At 46.7% G+C, this 15,308-nt stretch overlaps 1 protein-coding gene across 1 annotated transcript; it reads right to left on the reverse strand.

Annotated features, from left to right (window-relative positions):
• Nucleotides 1-2,109: 2,109 nt before the first annotated feature.
• On the reverse strand, nt 2,110-3,545 carry LOC125547531 (G-type lectin S-receptor-like serine/threonine-protein kinase SD2-5). The gene is made up of 2 exons (XM_048711363.1): nt 2,648-3,545; nt 2,110-2,539 (listed from the first exon to the last, which is right to left on the reverse strand). The coding sequence occupies exons 1-2, from the start codon at nt 3,512-3,514 to the stop codon at nt 2,360-2,362; spliced, it is 1,047 nt and encodes a 348-aa protein (XP_048567320.1). The 5' UTR covers nt 3,515-3,545; the 3' UTR covers nt 2,110-2,359.
• Between the last annotated feature and the right edge of the window lie 11,763 nt (nt 3,546-15,308).

The following is a 15,308-nucleotide window of genomic DNA, read 5'->3' on the forward strand; positions in this document are numbered from 1 at the left end:
GTTTGCTTCAGTGTTGCATCAAAGGTGTAGGTGCTGCTAGATGTTGCTCCTATGTCGCAACAAGACAATGAACTGGACTGCTGCACAAATCAGTAGTGTTGCTAGGTGATGTGCCCATGTGCTTCACTTACCAAATATAGAATATGCCAAAAGTGCATTGTCTGCTAAATATAGAACATGCCAAAAGTGCATTATCTGCCAAATATAGAACATGCCAAAAGTGCATTGTCTACCAATCATGATGGCCCCATGTTATTTCTACTGCAATCTCTGTTACAGTTTGCCCATAAACTGAATAGCAAATAATTCACCAGCATTTCATCATGTTAATTACAATGATGTCAATAACTTTATGAACAATCTACTTGCTAACTATGATAGCAATCATAATGGCAAGCAGGCCAAGATACAGAAGACCACCAAATCCAAAAATCCTATCCCTATAGAGCAATATTTCCTTGTGCATCTTAACCATTGCCCTCTTTTCTTTCTCATTCCTTTTAATTTCAGCTTCATATTCTATAATCTTAGTCTCCAGTTTCTTGTTCTTCATGGCACCATACGACCATTAATAGTACTAGGAATCTGTCAAATATATTGCCATGTCAACACATCAAAACATCGGAGTTCGAACCTGATTGATACCACCAGTTCATATCCGAGAGCAGAACAAGCTACGCCACTGCTACCACCTCAAGTAATAGTGAAGCAATCCAGTCAAGTAGGCGTCTTCAACTGGCCCAATAACATGTCTCATGTTGACGCGTAAGTCTGAACGTTCGTGGCCCGGATCGACTAGAGAGAAAAAAATCAACAGGGCCCATCCGTCCCCTTTCTCTGCCGCCCGTGACACATCCAAAATTTCTTTCATTATGTCCATTTCTCCGCTGTGTTGGAGCCTAGAAGCATTTTGGAACAAGTCGTTGATTTCAACTACAATGACTACCGAAAAAGGCTTCTGCCTCGCTTTATATATAAAGCAAAACAACCGAGCCACAACATCTAACAAGAGTGCACTACACACACACACACATACACGAAGTAGCACAAACACACATGTTCAAAAGGGGTTCTGCCAAGGGCACAACTCAACTAGTCCTAAATAAAACACAAATGGCGAAGCAACTGCCACCAAGTGGCTAATCCGGCTCTGGAGATGGCGGAGAAAGCGGCGACGCCAAGCAGATAGCCATCGCGTGAAGGTTGGCGATGAGGGTGTCGATGGCGTCTCGGTCCTGCAGGCGGCTAAGAGGCCGCCAAAACTACAATGACTAGAAAAATACGAGTGTTAGTTGATCTAAAAACAGACCCGCATTACATGGAGAAATTGAACATTCTAATGAGAAATTCAGTCCAGCCGCTGTAGAACAACATGGTTTGCAATGTAGAACTATTTTTCAGGTAAAACTGGGCCTTGGATTGTAATAATTCGAGAAGATACAACAGACATGCCATTTTATTTATATAAGTATGTCCTTCTCATAATCTAATTGCCTACCTTCTCTGGTAGGATTGTCTCATTTCATCTCATTTCCGATACATGTGAGGCCGGAGGTGGAACTGAGGAGCTCCGTGGCGATCGACGGACAGCTTACTGAGGGAATTCAGCTAATCCACAGCACCATGGAGTCACATGAGTGGTATGTGCTAACTTCTGACTGGATCTATTATTGTTATTTGTCAAATTCTCGTGAATTGATGCCATATAGCCTGGTTAATAGGGGGATTCTCATGGTCACAGTAGCAGAGATCGATGAGCAGCAAATTAATACCACGAGTACTTCCATGTACAAACTTGAAACACTGCCAACTATCCAAACGTATGATGACGCAGTACACTTTATGAGTACCAGAAGTCTAACTGATTCGAAGATTGAATGCCTTATACGACACACATTACTAAGCATAGCACAACCTATCATGTAATAAAAGCACACTAGAAATTGGGAGAACTTAAAAGTACTTGTGATTTCCGACTTGTGATAGACATTACTAGTCGGTACATCCAAATATCTTTAATTTTGTTCATTTCTCTCCTTTGTTGGAGCTTAGGAGCATTTTGGAAGATGCTATTAATTTCAACTGCAATGACTAGAAAAATATCTGCATTAGTTGATCTGAAAACAGACTTGCATTACATGAAAAAATTGAACATTCTAATAAATAAATTAAGTCCAGCTGCTGTAGAACAAGAAGGTTTGCAATATTGAAATACTTTGCAGGTAAAATTAACTCAAGATAAGGGGCTTCAGATTATAATAATTTTAGAAGATACAACAGACTTGTCATTTGCTTTACATAAGAATATCTCATGTCCTGCTTGTAATCTAATTGTCTATGTTGTCAAGATTTTGTCATTTCACCTGGGACCTGATACATGTGGAGCTAGAGGTGGAACCGATGAGACCACATTTCCAGCAGCGCTGAAATACACTTGATATGTTGCAACGAAGTTATGATCAATGTTGCTCTCTGCATTCATGGCACCTTCCAAGACCTTGACTACCTCAGACATTTTAGGCCTTCTTTTGCAATCAATCTACAAACACCACATTGCGAGCTTCATCATCTCAATTACATCCTGCTTATGTGACAGCATATTGTTACTCTTATTGTCAATCAATTCTACCAACCGATTAGTCTTCACCTTTTCCTCCAATTGGGTGATGAGATGGATGCTCTCTTCGGATCGAGAATTGTCGAGGTTCTTTCTTCCGCTGATGACTTCCATGACCACAACACCAAAGCTATAGACATCAGCCTTTTCCGTGATCTGTGATGTCAACCATTCAGGAGCTAAATATCCAGGTGTGCCTCTCATTTTGGTAAACACTTGACTCATATCCCTGTCAATGAGCTTGCATAGTCCAAAATCAGAAAGTTTAGCATTGAAGTCATCATCTAAGAGGATGTTTTGTGGTTTGATATCCAAATTGGCAATCTTTTTCATGCACTCCTCATGAAGATAAGCGAGACCCTTAGCTATGTGAGTGATAATCTTGCACCGCGTGCTCCAATTCAGGGGAGGTGAATCATTGTCATGTTGATGATAGATCCATCTATCCAAGGATCCTTTTGGCATGTACTCATATACCAAGAGCCTATGCGATTTCTCTGCACAGAAACCAATTAATCTGACCAAATTAATATGATGAATGCTGCCAATTGTTTGAACCTCTGCAGAAAATTCTTTTTTGCCCTGACCCGCTCGATCCAAACGTTTTACTGCAATCCTTTCATCACCAAATTGACCCTTGAAAACAGACCCAAATCCTCCTTCCCCGAGCTTGTCTGCGAATTGCTCGGTTGCTGCATTTAGCTGCTGAAATGTGAACCTCATTGGTGTTCCTTGTAGCTCCCCAAACTCTTCCTCCATCTCCATCTCATATTTTCGTTGTGTTCTTCGTTTACGTATAAAATAGGTGCCGAGGAACAAGATGCTAAGCAAAATGAAGCCAACTACAGGAGCTAAAATTGCTACAACTCTTCTTACAGAGGAGGATTTCACTTTCATGCTTGTTGTCCCAATAGGTTCAGGCAGAGCACTCAGGCCGTAGGTATTACCTTGGGCGGGGGCGCAGGCTGAGCACTTGGGGTCATAGGTGTTACCTTGGCCGGGGGTGCAGGCAAGGGCCTAGCAGTTGTAGGCGATATTGGGCGATAGCCCGTGGTACCACCGATAACGGTTCGATTGATCGTGGTACCACTGGCAATGGAGCCATGGAATGTACTCGCCGTGATGGTAGCAATAGGGAAGAGGAGGAGGAGGAGGAGGAGGAGGAGAGGCCGGAGGTGGAGAGCCGACGACGTACTCACTGTTGCCATTTGTTCCTTTGTGTTATGATTTGTGATTCCACCCGTTAACTTGAATAAGAGTCTCAATGCAAACTTGGGATAGGGCTCCTGTGGCTGTGACAAACTTACACCTAACAGGCTGGAAGAGTGGTAGGGGATAGCAGGCAGGGACCGCATCTGTGTGTTGAATGATTCAACGGTCAGCATAAAACAGCCTAACATGCTCTATAATCTTGGTAGGGCCTGACTTAGCTTTGCCGGACTTGTTTGCTTGTTAGTCCCTTTCGAATTATTCTCTATGTTTTCAAGAAAGAAAAAAAGAGTTACATCAGTATAATGTGTAGTTTGATGATTTTGACTGTAAGGAATATGCAAACGCGACACGAAAATGCGGTCAGATCTTGCATAGGTGTTATCATATAAAGCACTCACATTTTTGGGCTTGTCTGATGGCGGTAAAGAAACATGTTTTTCGCTTCGGATCCTTCGCTATAAAAGACGGTTCTGTGATACGTTTCTAGGAGGACAAGTCGCTAGAAAAAGTCATGTACCGCATAGTACACGATAAGAGTGATACTCTTGCGCACGTTCTCAGCTCTTTCCCACCGAATGTATCATTTAGGAGGGATTTGATTGGCCCCCGCCTTGTGTCATTGCCCTTGTATCCGCGTTCTACATGGTTCGTCATCCAAATAGCGTCCAATTTGTATCGCCGACAAGTGTTGCCAATATATATGGTCACTGGCTTGACGGAATACCAAATACGATTAGTACGCTAAGTCGGGTGGGAGCGTCTGCCTTACTATGGTCGCTTTGGCTATGTAAAATGATTGTGTTTTTAATGACAAAATATCCTCTCCTATGCAGGTTATCTACCATTGTACGCATTGGCTTCGTATGTGGTCTACACTGTACCGAACGGAGTACCAGTCATTGTTCAAGGTGGCATGTATGCGGTTGGAGCGGGTGGCCAGGGAGGTTTTTACCCAAGATGGGTGGCAGCATAATCTCCGGATCGGTCCACCTCCTTCGTCGATATAGGCATAGTTTTGGTCTCATATGGCTTTACCGTTGCCGAATTGTCGGGTTTTTTTACATACTTTGTCAGACAATTCTTTTTGTGATTGTGTGCATCTTAGCTATGCAGAGGTCGGGTGTCGCTCATCATGATTTGTATCTGCTTCATGCTTCATTTTGAGATAATAAAAATGCCCTTTATTGAAAAAAAATCATATAAAGCATGCTTTTTGGCAAAATATCATCCTCGGAGTAGACATTTTTTCTTTTGTTTCTTAGAGCCTGTGATCTCTTCTTTTTGCTGCTTGTTATTAATGTATCTCATAATCTCAACTCTTTAGTTATTGAATGAGGCAACTCTTCTGCGCCCATTCCGAAAAAGGATATACTTCTAGTCTCCTAATTATACCATAAACATGGAATTTTTTTCGAAACGGGGGGACTCCCCGGCCTCTGCATCAGAGTGATGCATACGGCCCTTTTATTAACCAAAAAACAAGTTCCAACAAGGTTCCAAAGTCTCCAAATGCAGAAAAAGGAAATCAAGCTCACAGAGAGCCAAAAAGGGCTAGAAACACAAACTAGTCAAGAAAAGACGCCACAACCGGCTGGCTAATAGATAGATAGGTGAACTAATTGCCTATCCTATTACATGACCACCATCCAAACCGGTTGAAGATGTCCCGAGCTACCATCTCCCAGTGGATAGATCCAATAACCAAATGCTCCCTGGCCCCCGTCGGAGTGAGTAGCGACCACGAACGGATCAGTGTTGTGGCTCTGAAAGTAACCTGCAAAAAATGAATACGTGATGTTCTGTTAAAACCCAAGTCATTTCTGCAATTCCAGATAGTCCACATCAAAGCGCAAACTCCAACCCGAATGTGTCTCGCTAAGTCTGGCTCAATCCCATTAAGCCATGTCCCAAATAACACGTTGACAGAATTCAGTGGAGTAATATTAAAAGCAATGTGGACCGTCCGCCAAAGGACTTTGGCCAACGGGCAATCAAGAAAGAGGTGTTTGATGGTCTCATCCCGATCATAGAAACTACACCTAGTAGGTCTTGTCCAATTACGCTTTATCAAATTGTCCTTGGTTAAAATAACTTGTTTATGAACAAACCACATAAACACTTTTATTTTCAACGGAACTTTGACATCCCAGACATTCTTGGAAGTGGGAATGGAGGTCGAATTAATAACATCAATATACATTGATTTAACCATGAATACTCCCGACCTAGTCAGTTTCCAGCGTAATTCATTAGGTTGTTGGGAAAGCAGAACCTCCATCAGTCTCCTAACTAGACGGAGCCATTCTTCCCAATGATTGCCCGCTAGCGACCGTCTAAACTAAATATTAAGGGGGATAGATTGAAATACCGTTGCAACGAATACCTCACGTCACTGAACAATACGATACAAAGACGGATATTGAATGGCCAAGGGTGTCTCGCCTAGCCAAGTATCCTCCCAAAAGCGTGTACTAGCGCCGTTTCCAATAACAAACTTTGTTCTATTAAACAAGGACTGTTTGACTTTCATCAGTCCTTTCCAAAAGGGCGAGTCAGTCGGCCTGACTGTGACCTGGGAAAAAGTTTTTGTCTGGAGGTACTTGCTACGAAGGATCTGCGCCCACGTGGCATCAGTCTCAGAAGAGAGCTTCCACAGCCACTTACTAAGAAGGCACCTGTTTTTGACCTCAAGATTCTCAATACCAAGACCCCCTTGGTCCTTCGGTCTACAGATGATATCCCATCTAGTAAGCCTGTATTTTCTTTTAAGTTCATCACCCTGCCAAAAGAAACGCGATCGATAGAAGTCCAGTCTTTTCCTAACACCGACTGGGACCTCAAAGAACGATAAGAGAAACATAGGCATACTCGTAAGCACCGAATTAATCAGAATTAATCGGCCTCCGTATGACATGAGCTTACCCTTCCAGCAACTCAGTTTCTTCTCAAATCGGTCCTCGATGCACTTCCATTCTCTGTTTGTCAGCCTACGATGGTGGATTGGAATACCTAGGTACGAGAAAGGTAAATCCCCCAACTCACACCCAAACAATTGCCTATAAGCCTCTTGTTCTTCTTTGGCTCTACCAAAGCAGAACAACTCGCTCTTATGAAAGTTAATCTTTAACCCGGTCAATTGTTCAAAAAGGCATAACACCAGCTTCATATTTCTCGCCTTGGCCAAGTCATGCTCCATAAAGATGATTGTATCATCAGCGTACTGAAGGATGGATACACCTCCATCAACAAGATGAGGTACCAAGCCACCTACTTGACCATTCTCCTTAGCCCTTCCTATCAAAATTGCTAACATATCCACCACAATGTTAAACAGGATAGGGGACATCGGATCTCCTTGTCTTAGGCCTTTATGTGTCTGGAAGTAATGACCTATGTCGTCATTCACTTTAATTCCCACACTTCCTTTTTGCGTAAATGATTCAACCTACCGACGCCAGGCTTCATCAAAACCTTTCATACGCAAAGCCTGTTGGAGGAATGGCCATTTGACCTTATCATACGCTTTCTCGAAATCCACCTTAAAAATTACTCCGTCTAATTTTTTGGAATGAATTTCATGGAGCGTTTCATGAAGGACGACCACCCCTTCAAGGATGTTTCTGTCCGGCATGAAAGCAGTTTGGGATTGCTGCACCACAGAATGCGCAATCTGTGTGAGCCTATTAGTCCTGACCTTGGTGAAGATTTTGAAACTAACATTAAGGAGGCAGATCGGCCTGAACTGCTCAATTCTCACCGCATCCGTTTCTTAGGAAGCAATGTGATAGTTCCAAAGTTCAAATGACATAAGTTAAGCTGTCCAGAGAACAGATCATGAAACATAGGTAACAAATCCCCCTTAATAATGTGCCAGCACTTTTTATAAAACTCTACCGGGAATCCATCCGGTCCGGGAGCCTTATTGTTTTTCATCTGTGCAATAGCATCAAACACCTCCTTCTCTGAGAACGGCGCGACCAGAATATCATTACCGGCAGCCGAAAGTTGAGGTACATCCTCAATTCTGGACTCATCGAGGGACACACAATTATCCTCCGGAGGTCCAAATAACTGCCTATAATACTCGGTAATATATGTTTTGAGATTATCATATCCTAAAATAGTGCCCTCATCTTGTTCAAGTTGAAAGATTCGCTTCTTTCTGTGCTTACCATTAGCAATCAAATGAAAGAATTGAGTATTCGCGTCCCCTTGGACCACTTTGCGGACCTTAGCCCGTAAAGCCCACTTCAATTCCTCTTCACGAAGAAGTTCTTTCAACCTCTTTTCCCCCTCATTTTTAACCTGAAGCTCAGCTGGCAGCAAAATCGTGGATTCGGCTTTTATGTCCAGGGCCTGAATAAGAGAAAGGAGCCTATCCTTTTCAATCTTATACATCCCACTAAGGTGCTTAGCCCAACCCCGTAAGAAACTTCTCAAATGCCCAATCTTATTCTGCCAACGCTCGACCGCAGTCCTACCTCCTGCACCCCTAGCCCACTCTCTGGCAATCAGGTCCAAGAACCCCTCGCGTTCAAACCAGGCCATCTCGAAAGAAAAGCTGTTTTTGTTTCCCACGTGGTTCGGCTCCCCTGAGTCCACGAACAGAGGTGTGTGATCGGATATTCCTCGTGAAAGAGCTTGTACCGTAACAAGAGGAAACTTCTATTCCCACTCCATGCTCGCGAGGACTCAATCGAGTTTTTCGTAAGTCGGGTTTGGCATAGCATTAGCCCAGGTGAATTTTCTACCCGAAAGCTCAATCTCCCTTAGATCCAAGCTTTCGATAATGGTATTGAACATAAACGACCACCTGCCGTCAAAGTTATCATTATTCTTCTCCTCTCTCTCCTCCTAATGATATTGAAATCACCCCCAACCAAAATTGGAAGCTGCTCTGACCCACAAATCCGAACAAGGTCCGCCAGAAACTCCGGTTTAAGCTCGGGTTGTGCGGCACCTTAAACCGCCACTAAAGCCCAATTGAAACCATCAACTTTAGACCTGACTCGAAACTTAACCGCGAAGTCGCCCATCACTACACTTCGGACTTCAAGCGAATCGCATCTCACACCCAGCAACATACCACCCGATCTTCCTCGCGGAGGGAGGCAATGCCAATCGAAATCAACACCACCCGCAAGAGAGGAAAGAAACTGGGGTGCAAAGTTATCTCTACCAGTTTCCGATAGAGCAATAAAATCTAAACGATGCTCCAGAGATGCCTCAGCAAGAAACCTTCTTTTAGCCAAGTCTTTCAGACCTCTGCTATTCCAAAAGATTCCTTTCATAATTCGTCATGAAATTTTTTAGTAGTCCGAATCCTAGCACTCCTACGGACCGCAGAATCGGGATAAATCTTCCGTTTCCACTTGCGCTTTGGTTTACTAGGCTTTGTCGCCCGGTCCTCATAACCGGGCTCAGCGGTGCTAACAACAGCATTATCTAGAAGCACATCATCGTCCTCAGACTCATGATTGGAGGGTGCTAGATCCGCACACAGATTATCGAGCACTCTAACCCCCAACGCATTAATCTCATCATCATTCATAGGTTTAACCGCTGCGAGATTACGAATTGTCTCTAAGGCACGCTCCGCTCCAAATCTAACAGATCATTCACCGAATTGGAAATCTCACTATCAGTAGCCCCTAGTGAAACTCCTAATTGGTTTGCATTATTTATAATCTCCTCATTAGAAAAATGCAATAAAGAATTAGAAATGTTGATGGACATACCAGTAGAGATCTCAGCATCATGGAGCTTGGCCGCCCTCATAGCGCACCGCTGCTGCATATCATCGACCTCCGGAAGCTCCTGGATGCGAGCACTCATCCGTCTCCCCGTGGAGACGGGGTCAGGGATCCCGCCAAAAGCAACGACCTCCTCCCTAGTAAAGACTCGCGCTGAATCCCGCAAAGGATCAACCAAGGTTACCAGAGGAGTCAGCTGCAGGGTCCCATGCCCCTCAGACAAGTGCCCCATACCGAGGCCCAAGGCCACGGGCACGTCAGGAGAGAGGATGGCGGGGGCCGCCTGCCCGAGCCCTCCTCCCGCCTCACCCGCTGGCGCAGAATGGAGCGCCGTCGTCGTAGGAGAAGCGGTCCTCCTGACCGCCGATGAGGAAGGTGTTGGGGAACGCAGTAATTTCAAAGAATTTCCTACGCACACGCAAGATCATGGTGATGCATAGCAACGAGAGGGGAGAGTGTTGTCTACGTACCCACGAAGACCGACTGCGGAAGCGTTGACGCAACGTAGAGGAAGTAGTCGTACGTCTTCCCGATCCGACCGATCCAAGCACCGTTACTCCGGCACCTCCGAGTTCTTAGCACACGTACAGCTCGATGACGCTCCCCAGGCTCCGATCCAGCAAAGCTTCGGGGATGAGTTCCGTCAGCACAACGGCGTGGTGACGATGATGATGTTCTACCGACGCAGGGCTTCGCCTAAGCACTACAACGATATGATCGACGTGGAATATGGTGGCAGGGGGCACCGCACACGGCTAAGGAACGATCACGTGGATCAACTTGTGTCTAGAGGTTCCCCCTTGCCTCCGTATATAAAGGATCCAAGGGGGAGGGGTTCGGCCGGCCCTATGGTGGCGCAGGAGGAGTCCTACTCCCCCCTTTTCCTAGTCCAAGTAGGATTGGTGGAGAAGAGAGGGAAAGAGGGGGGCGCCGCCCCTCCCTCCTAGTCCAATTCGGACCAGGGGGAGAGGGGGCGCGCGGCCTGCCCTGGCAGCCCCTTCTACTTCTCCACTTTAGGCCCATAAGGACCATTAACCCCCCGGGGGGTTCCGGTAACCCCCCGGTGATCCGGTTTTATCCGAAACTTCTCCGGAACGCTTCCGGTGTCCGAATATAGTCATCCAATATATCAATCTTTACGTCTCGACCATTTCGAGACTCCTCGTCATGTCCGTGATCACATCCGGGACTCTGAACTAACTTCGGTATATCAAAATGCATAAACTCATAATAACTGTCATCGTAACGTTAAGCGTGCGGACCCTACGGTTCGAGAACAATGTAGACATGACCGAGACACGTCTCCGGTCAATAACCAATAGCAGGACCTGGATGCCCATATTGGCTCCTACATATTCTACGAAGATCTTTATCGGTCAGACCGCATAACAACATACGTTGTTCCCTTTGTCATCGGTATGTTACTTGCCCGAGATTCGATTGTCGGTATCCAATACCTAGTTCAATCTCGTTACCGGCAAGTCTCTTTACTCGTTCCGTAATACATCATCTCACAACTAACTCATTAGTTGCAATGCTTGCAAGGCTTATGTGATGTGCATTACCGAGAGGGCCCAGAGATACCTCTCCGACAATCGGAGTGACAAATCCTATTCTCGAAATACGCCAACCCAACATCTACCTTTGGAGACACCTGTAGAGCTCCTTTATAATCACCCATTTACGTTGTGACGTTTGGTAGCACACATAGTGTTCCTCCGGCAAACGGGAGTTGCATAATCTCATAGTCATAGGAACATGTATAAGTCATGAAGAAAGCAATAGCAACATACTAAACGATCGGGTGCTAAGCTAATGGAATGGGTCATGTCAATCAGATCATTCAACTAATGATGTGACCTCGTTAATCAAATAACAACTCTTTGTTCATGGTTAGGAAACATAACCATCTTTGATTAACGAGCTAGTCAAGTAGAGGCATACTAGTGACACTCTGTTTGTCTATGTATTCACACATGTATTATGTTTCCGGTTAATACAATTCTAGCATGAATAATAAACATTTATCATGATATAAGGAAATAAATAATAACTTTATTATTGCCTCTAGGGCATATTTCCTTCAGAAGGAGGGGTCAGGGCCACCTGCCCCAGCCCCCCTCCCCCCAGCGCCGCTGGAGGCACGGGCGCCGTCGCCCCGACCGGAGGGGAAGGAGCCGAGGCCGCCTGCCTCGGACTCCCTCTCCCAGCACAGGCCGACCCCCTCGGGACCGGCGTCACCGGCGCCGCCGGCGTCGGTATAGGGAGGGGAGAAGGCGAGGCCACCTGCCCCGAACCCCCTCCCCCACGCCCCACCTCGCACGCAGTCGCCAACACCGGAGCCACGTCCACGGGAGAAGCAAGGGCAAGAGAAGCAACCTCCGGCCTCCCCTCCGCAGCTCCATCCAAAGTCCTCGCCGACCGTCCAGCCAAAGATCCACCAGCCCCCTCAAACTCCAATAGAGGGAGCGTGCGCTCAAATATATCATCAGAATCTACCCGGTCACTCCAGAGTCTGGGAGGTGCCGAGGCTGGCTTAAAAGACCCAAAACGCAGGAAGCCATGGGCACCGATGGTGATGCTGCGGGCTCAACCCCGGTCCCATCCCCAGGCAACTGAGTAACTGGGCGAGAACCGTTAGACCCCTCTCGTGTCGACTCATCAGTCGGTGCCTCCTTGGCTCCCGCATTGCCGTCACGCTCGTGCATGTCAACATCGTTTCCATTAACGGCATCAGCAAAGAGATCAATGTCCTCAAACTCGATCTCTAGCGGGAACACATCTCCCCTATAAGTCCAGTTGACCACATCAGGCACAAACTCAATATCCAGAACACTCACTAAAATCCGGGCCACCCCATGAGCATGGGTAAAGGCCATAACCACTCTTTCCGTCTTCCCAACCATAATACCCATACTGGCCACAACTCGAACATCCTGCAGAGGCTTAGATGGAGCCCCTGAAAACCGCAACCAGACCTACGTAAGCGGCTTTCCCTTAGGCTCCACCTTCTTCCACTCGTGAAACTCCAGGATGCACTTAGTACCGGGAACTCTACACAAGCCAAAGCTCAGCAGTCTCTGCAAATCATCCACAGTGGGGAAATCAACCTTAAAAACATTGTCCTCGAGAATCACCAACTCCCATCGAAAATCCCCCGGAGCCAGCTCCTGAAGCTTCCGCACAATCTGAGCCTCAGTCACCTCGCCCTGGGTCGCTTTCAGAATCCCGGTGGTCAAGCTCAGGGTCTCCTCCGGAACCTCTCTCGCAGCCGGGGACTCAAAAAACATGAGCTCGGCACAATAGATTCCATACATAGTCAGCGACGGAGCCTGGTCACGTTGCACATCTTTTTTCATTACCGATCTGCCGTATGCTTTGCAGCAATGCTTAGATCTGGAATCTTGAGTCAGCAGCAGCGATGTAGAGTGAAGATCACTTTGCAGTAAGTACCTTCGGGTTCGGGGCATGCTCAAGCTGACAGCGCGGTTGGCAGCTGCGTGGAAGCGAATCTGTTGGAGGCCTTGTTGACTGGCCTGGCTATCATGCATAACTCTGTGGTTTGCATGCTGAAGAGGGTTGCAAAAGCTTTGTGTGTTTTCCGAGCATTTTGTAGCGCCGAATCTGAGGTTGCTCCAATGTTTTGGTTGCACCGTGGACATAATTATTGTATCTCGCAGCTTCTACCAAACTATCACTACAGGAAGATCACACAATGTCGAGTACCAAAAATACTCTACAAAGGGCAAAAAATACTCGATAAAGGCTTTGATGAGTGTTATACCAGGCTTATACCTTGTCAGCAGGTTCCCCTCCCGAGTCGCCCCGCGCGCGACCGGGAGGAAACAATAGCCGGCGGCGGCCAGGCCCCCTCCTTCTCCCCCTCTCCCCTCGCCGCCGCCAGAGGGCGGCCAGGCGAAGCCTGGTCGTCGCCGGCGGCGGCGGGGAGTCCCTGTCCCCTCACGCGTCGATCTCGGGGCGGATCGGGGTGCCTCGCTTGACGGTGGGCGCGACAGCGCGGCGGCGCGGGTGTAGTGCGACGGCGGCGTGGCGGCGGCGTGACGGGCGTCGTGTGGGAGGCGTGCTTGGGGGCGGGATGCGATGGAGGCTCGGCCGGATCTGGCCCTCCTGGCAACGCGGGCTGTGGACGGCGTGGACTGCGGGCGGCCGCCTCTGTCGTGGCCATCCTGGCTGGTGGAGGTGGCGGCGCAGGTGTGGTGGTGCGTGCGGCGGCGCAGGTGGTGGGTGCTGCCAGCCAGATCTGGCGTTGGGGGTCGGCCGGCGGCGTGTGGAACCGGTGGAGCATGCCCGGCGGCTCCGGCGCTTGGAGCTTGCCGGGCGGCGTGGGTAGGGCACCGGCTGAGCGTGCCCGCTGCTCTGGTGGTGGGCGGCAGCGTGGGGAGGTCCGGCGATGGTGGCCTCCCGGTGTCGTGGCGGCTTCACGGTGGCTCGACGGGTCTGCCGCGGCAGCGGACGGCTTCTCCGGCGTTGGCATGTCTGCGATTGGATCGTCTCAACCTTCGCCCCATCTCCTCGTCGCCCGGGCGCTACTCCCATCAAAGGGCTGGTCCTTCCCCAGCTACGGTCCACCGCTCGTCTCGCGCCCGGGGCTGCAGGACCGAGCTCGTCTCGCGCACCGTGCAGCAGGACCGAGCTCGTCTTTCACATTTTTGGAAAAACAAAGTCCATAGCTTGAAAATTTTCATCACCAGATCAATTATTTGAAGCAGATGTTACTTATAATATTACACCTTTTAGTTCACAAGCAAGTCTCTTTTGGACATTGACACCATCAACAAGGTGTAAATCTAAATACATGTGCTTTTGAAAAGTGGTGGCATGCGAGGCCGGGATGAAACAATCTTTGAAGAGTGGCGACATGTGACGTGCTAGATTATATGAAGTTTTGGAAACAATAGCTAGAAAGTGGATTGGGTAGACTATTAGGAAAACTAAAGTTGGAAAAAATTCCCTACTTCTAATTATCTGGAGATCTAGTTAACTAACTACATAATTAATTAATTGCATTAATGACTTGGTTTCCAAATTGATTCCGCGCGAAAAAAAGGTCTCTATTTATATGGACCTAATGAATTGTGCACATAATTAACTGGCTGGCTAACTAATTGCATTAATGGCTTGACTTCCTAATTGATTCGGCACTCAGTTTCCAAATTGTTTTCGGATTAATGGCTGCGTGCAAACGACGATGATGTACACATTCCTCTTTAATACTCCCTCTGTGCCTTGATATAAGGTGTATAGATTTTTGAGAAAAAGTCCGAAATATAAGGTGTATTGCGTTGCACCACTCATTTGGATAAATTTTTTTAGGGATTTGATTACATTTCCTTATATCATGTAAGCTCCTCTATTTTCTCATGTCAATTAGTCATGTGTAATCTCACTCGAAACTTGTGAAATTTTCCCTTCATGTGCGTTCTTTAATTTACGTGCCAAATGAAGGAAATATGCCCTAGAGACAATAATAAAGTTATTATTTATTTCCTTATATCATGATAAATGTTTATTATTCATGCTAGAATTGTATTAACCGGAAACATAATACATGTGTGAATACATAGACAAACTTAGTGTCACTAGTATGCCTCTACTTGACTAGCTCGTTAATCAAAGATGGTTATGTTTCCTAACCATGAACAAAGAGTTGTTATTTGATTAATGGGATCACATCATTAGTTGAATGATCTGATTGACATGACCCA

Source organism: Triticum urartu, chromosome 3 (assembly GCF_003073215.2).
Source record: "Triticum urartu cultivar G1812 chromosome 3, Tu2.1, whole genome shotgun sequence".
Classification (NCBI taxonomy): domain Eukaryota; kingdom Viridiplantae; phylum Streptophyta; class Magnoliopsida; order Poales; family Poaceae; genus Triticum; species Triticum urartu.

Excerpts from the sequence above, each read along its gene's own strand:
- LOC125547531 (XM_048711363.1), bottom strand. The coding sequence starts at position 3,514 with ATGAAAGTGAAATCCTCCTCTGTAAGAAGAGTTGTAGCAATTTTAGCT. Across the intron at positions 2,540-2,647 it reads TCACCCAATTGGAGGAAAAG|ATTGATTGCAAAAGAAGGCC; the intron begins GTGAAGACTAAT and ends TGGTGTTTGTAG.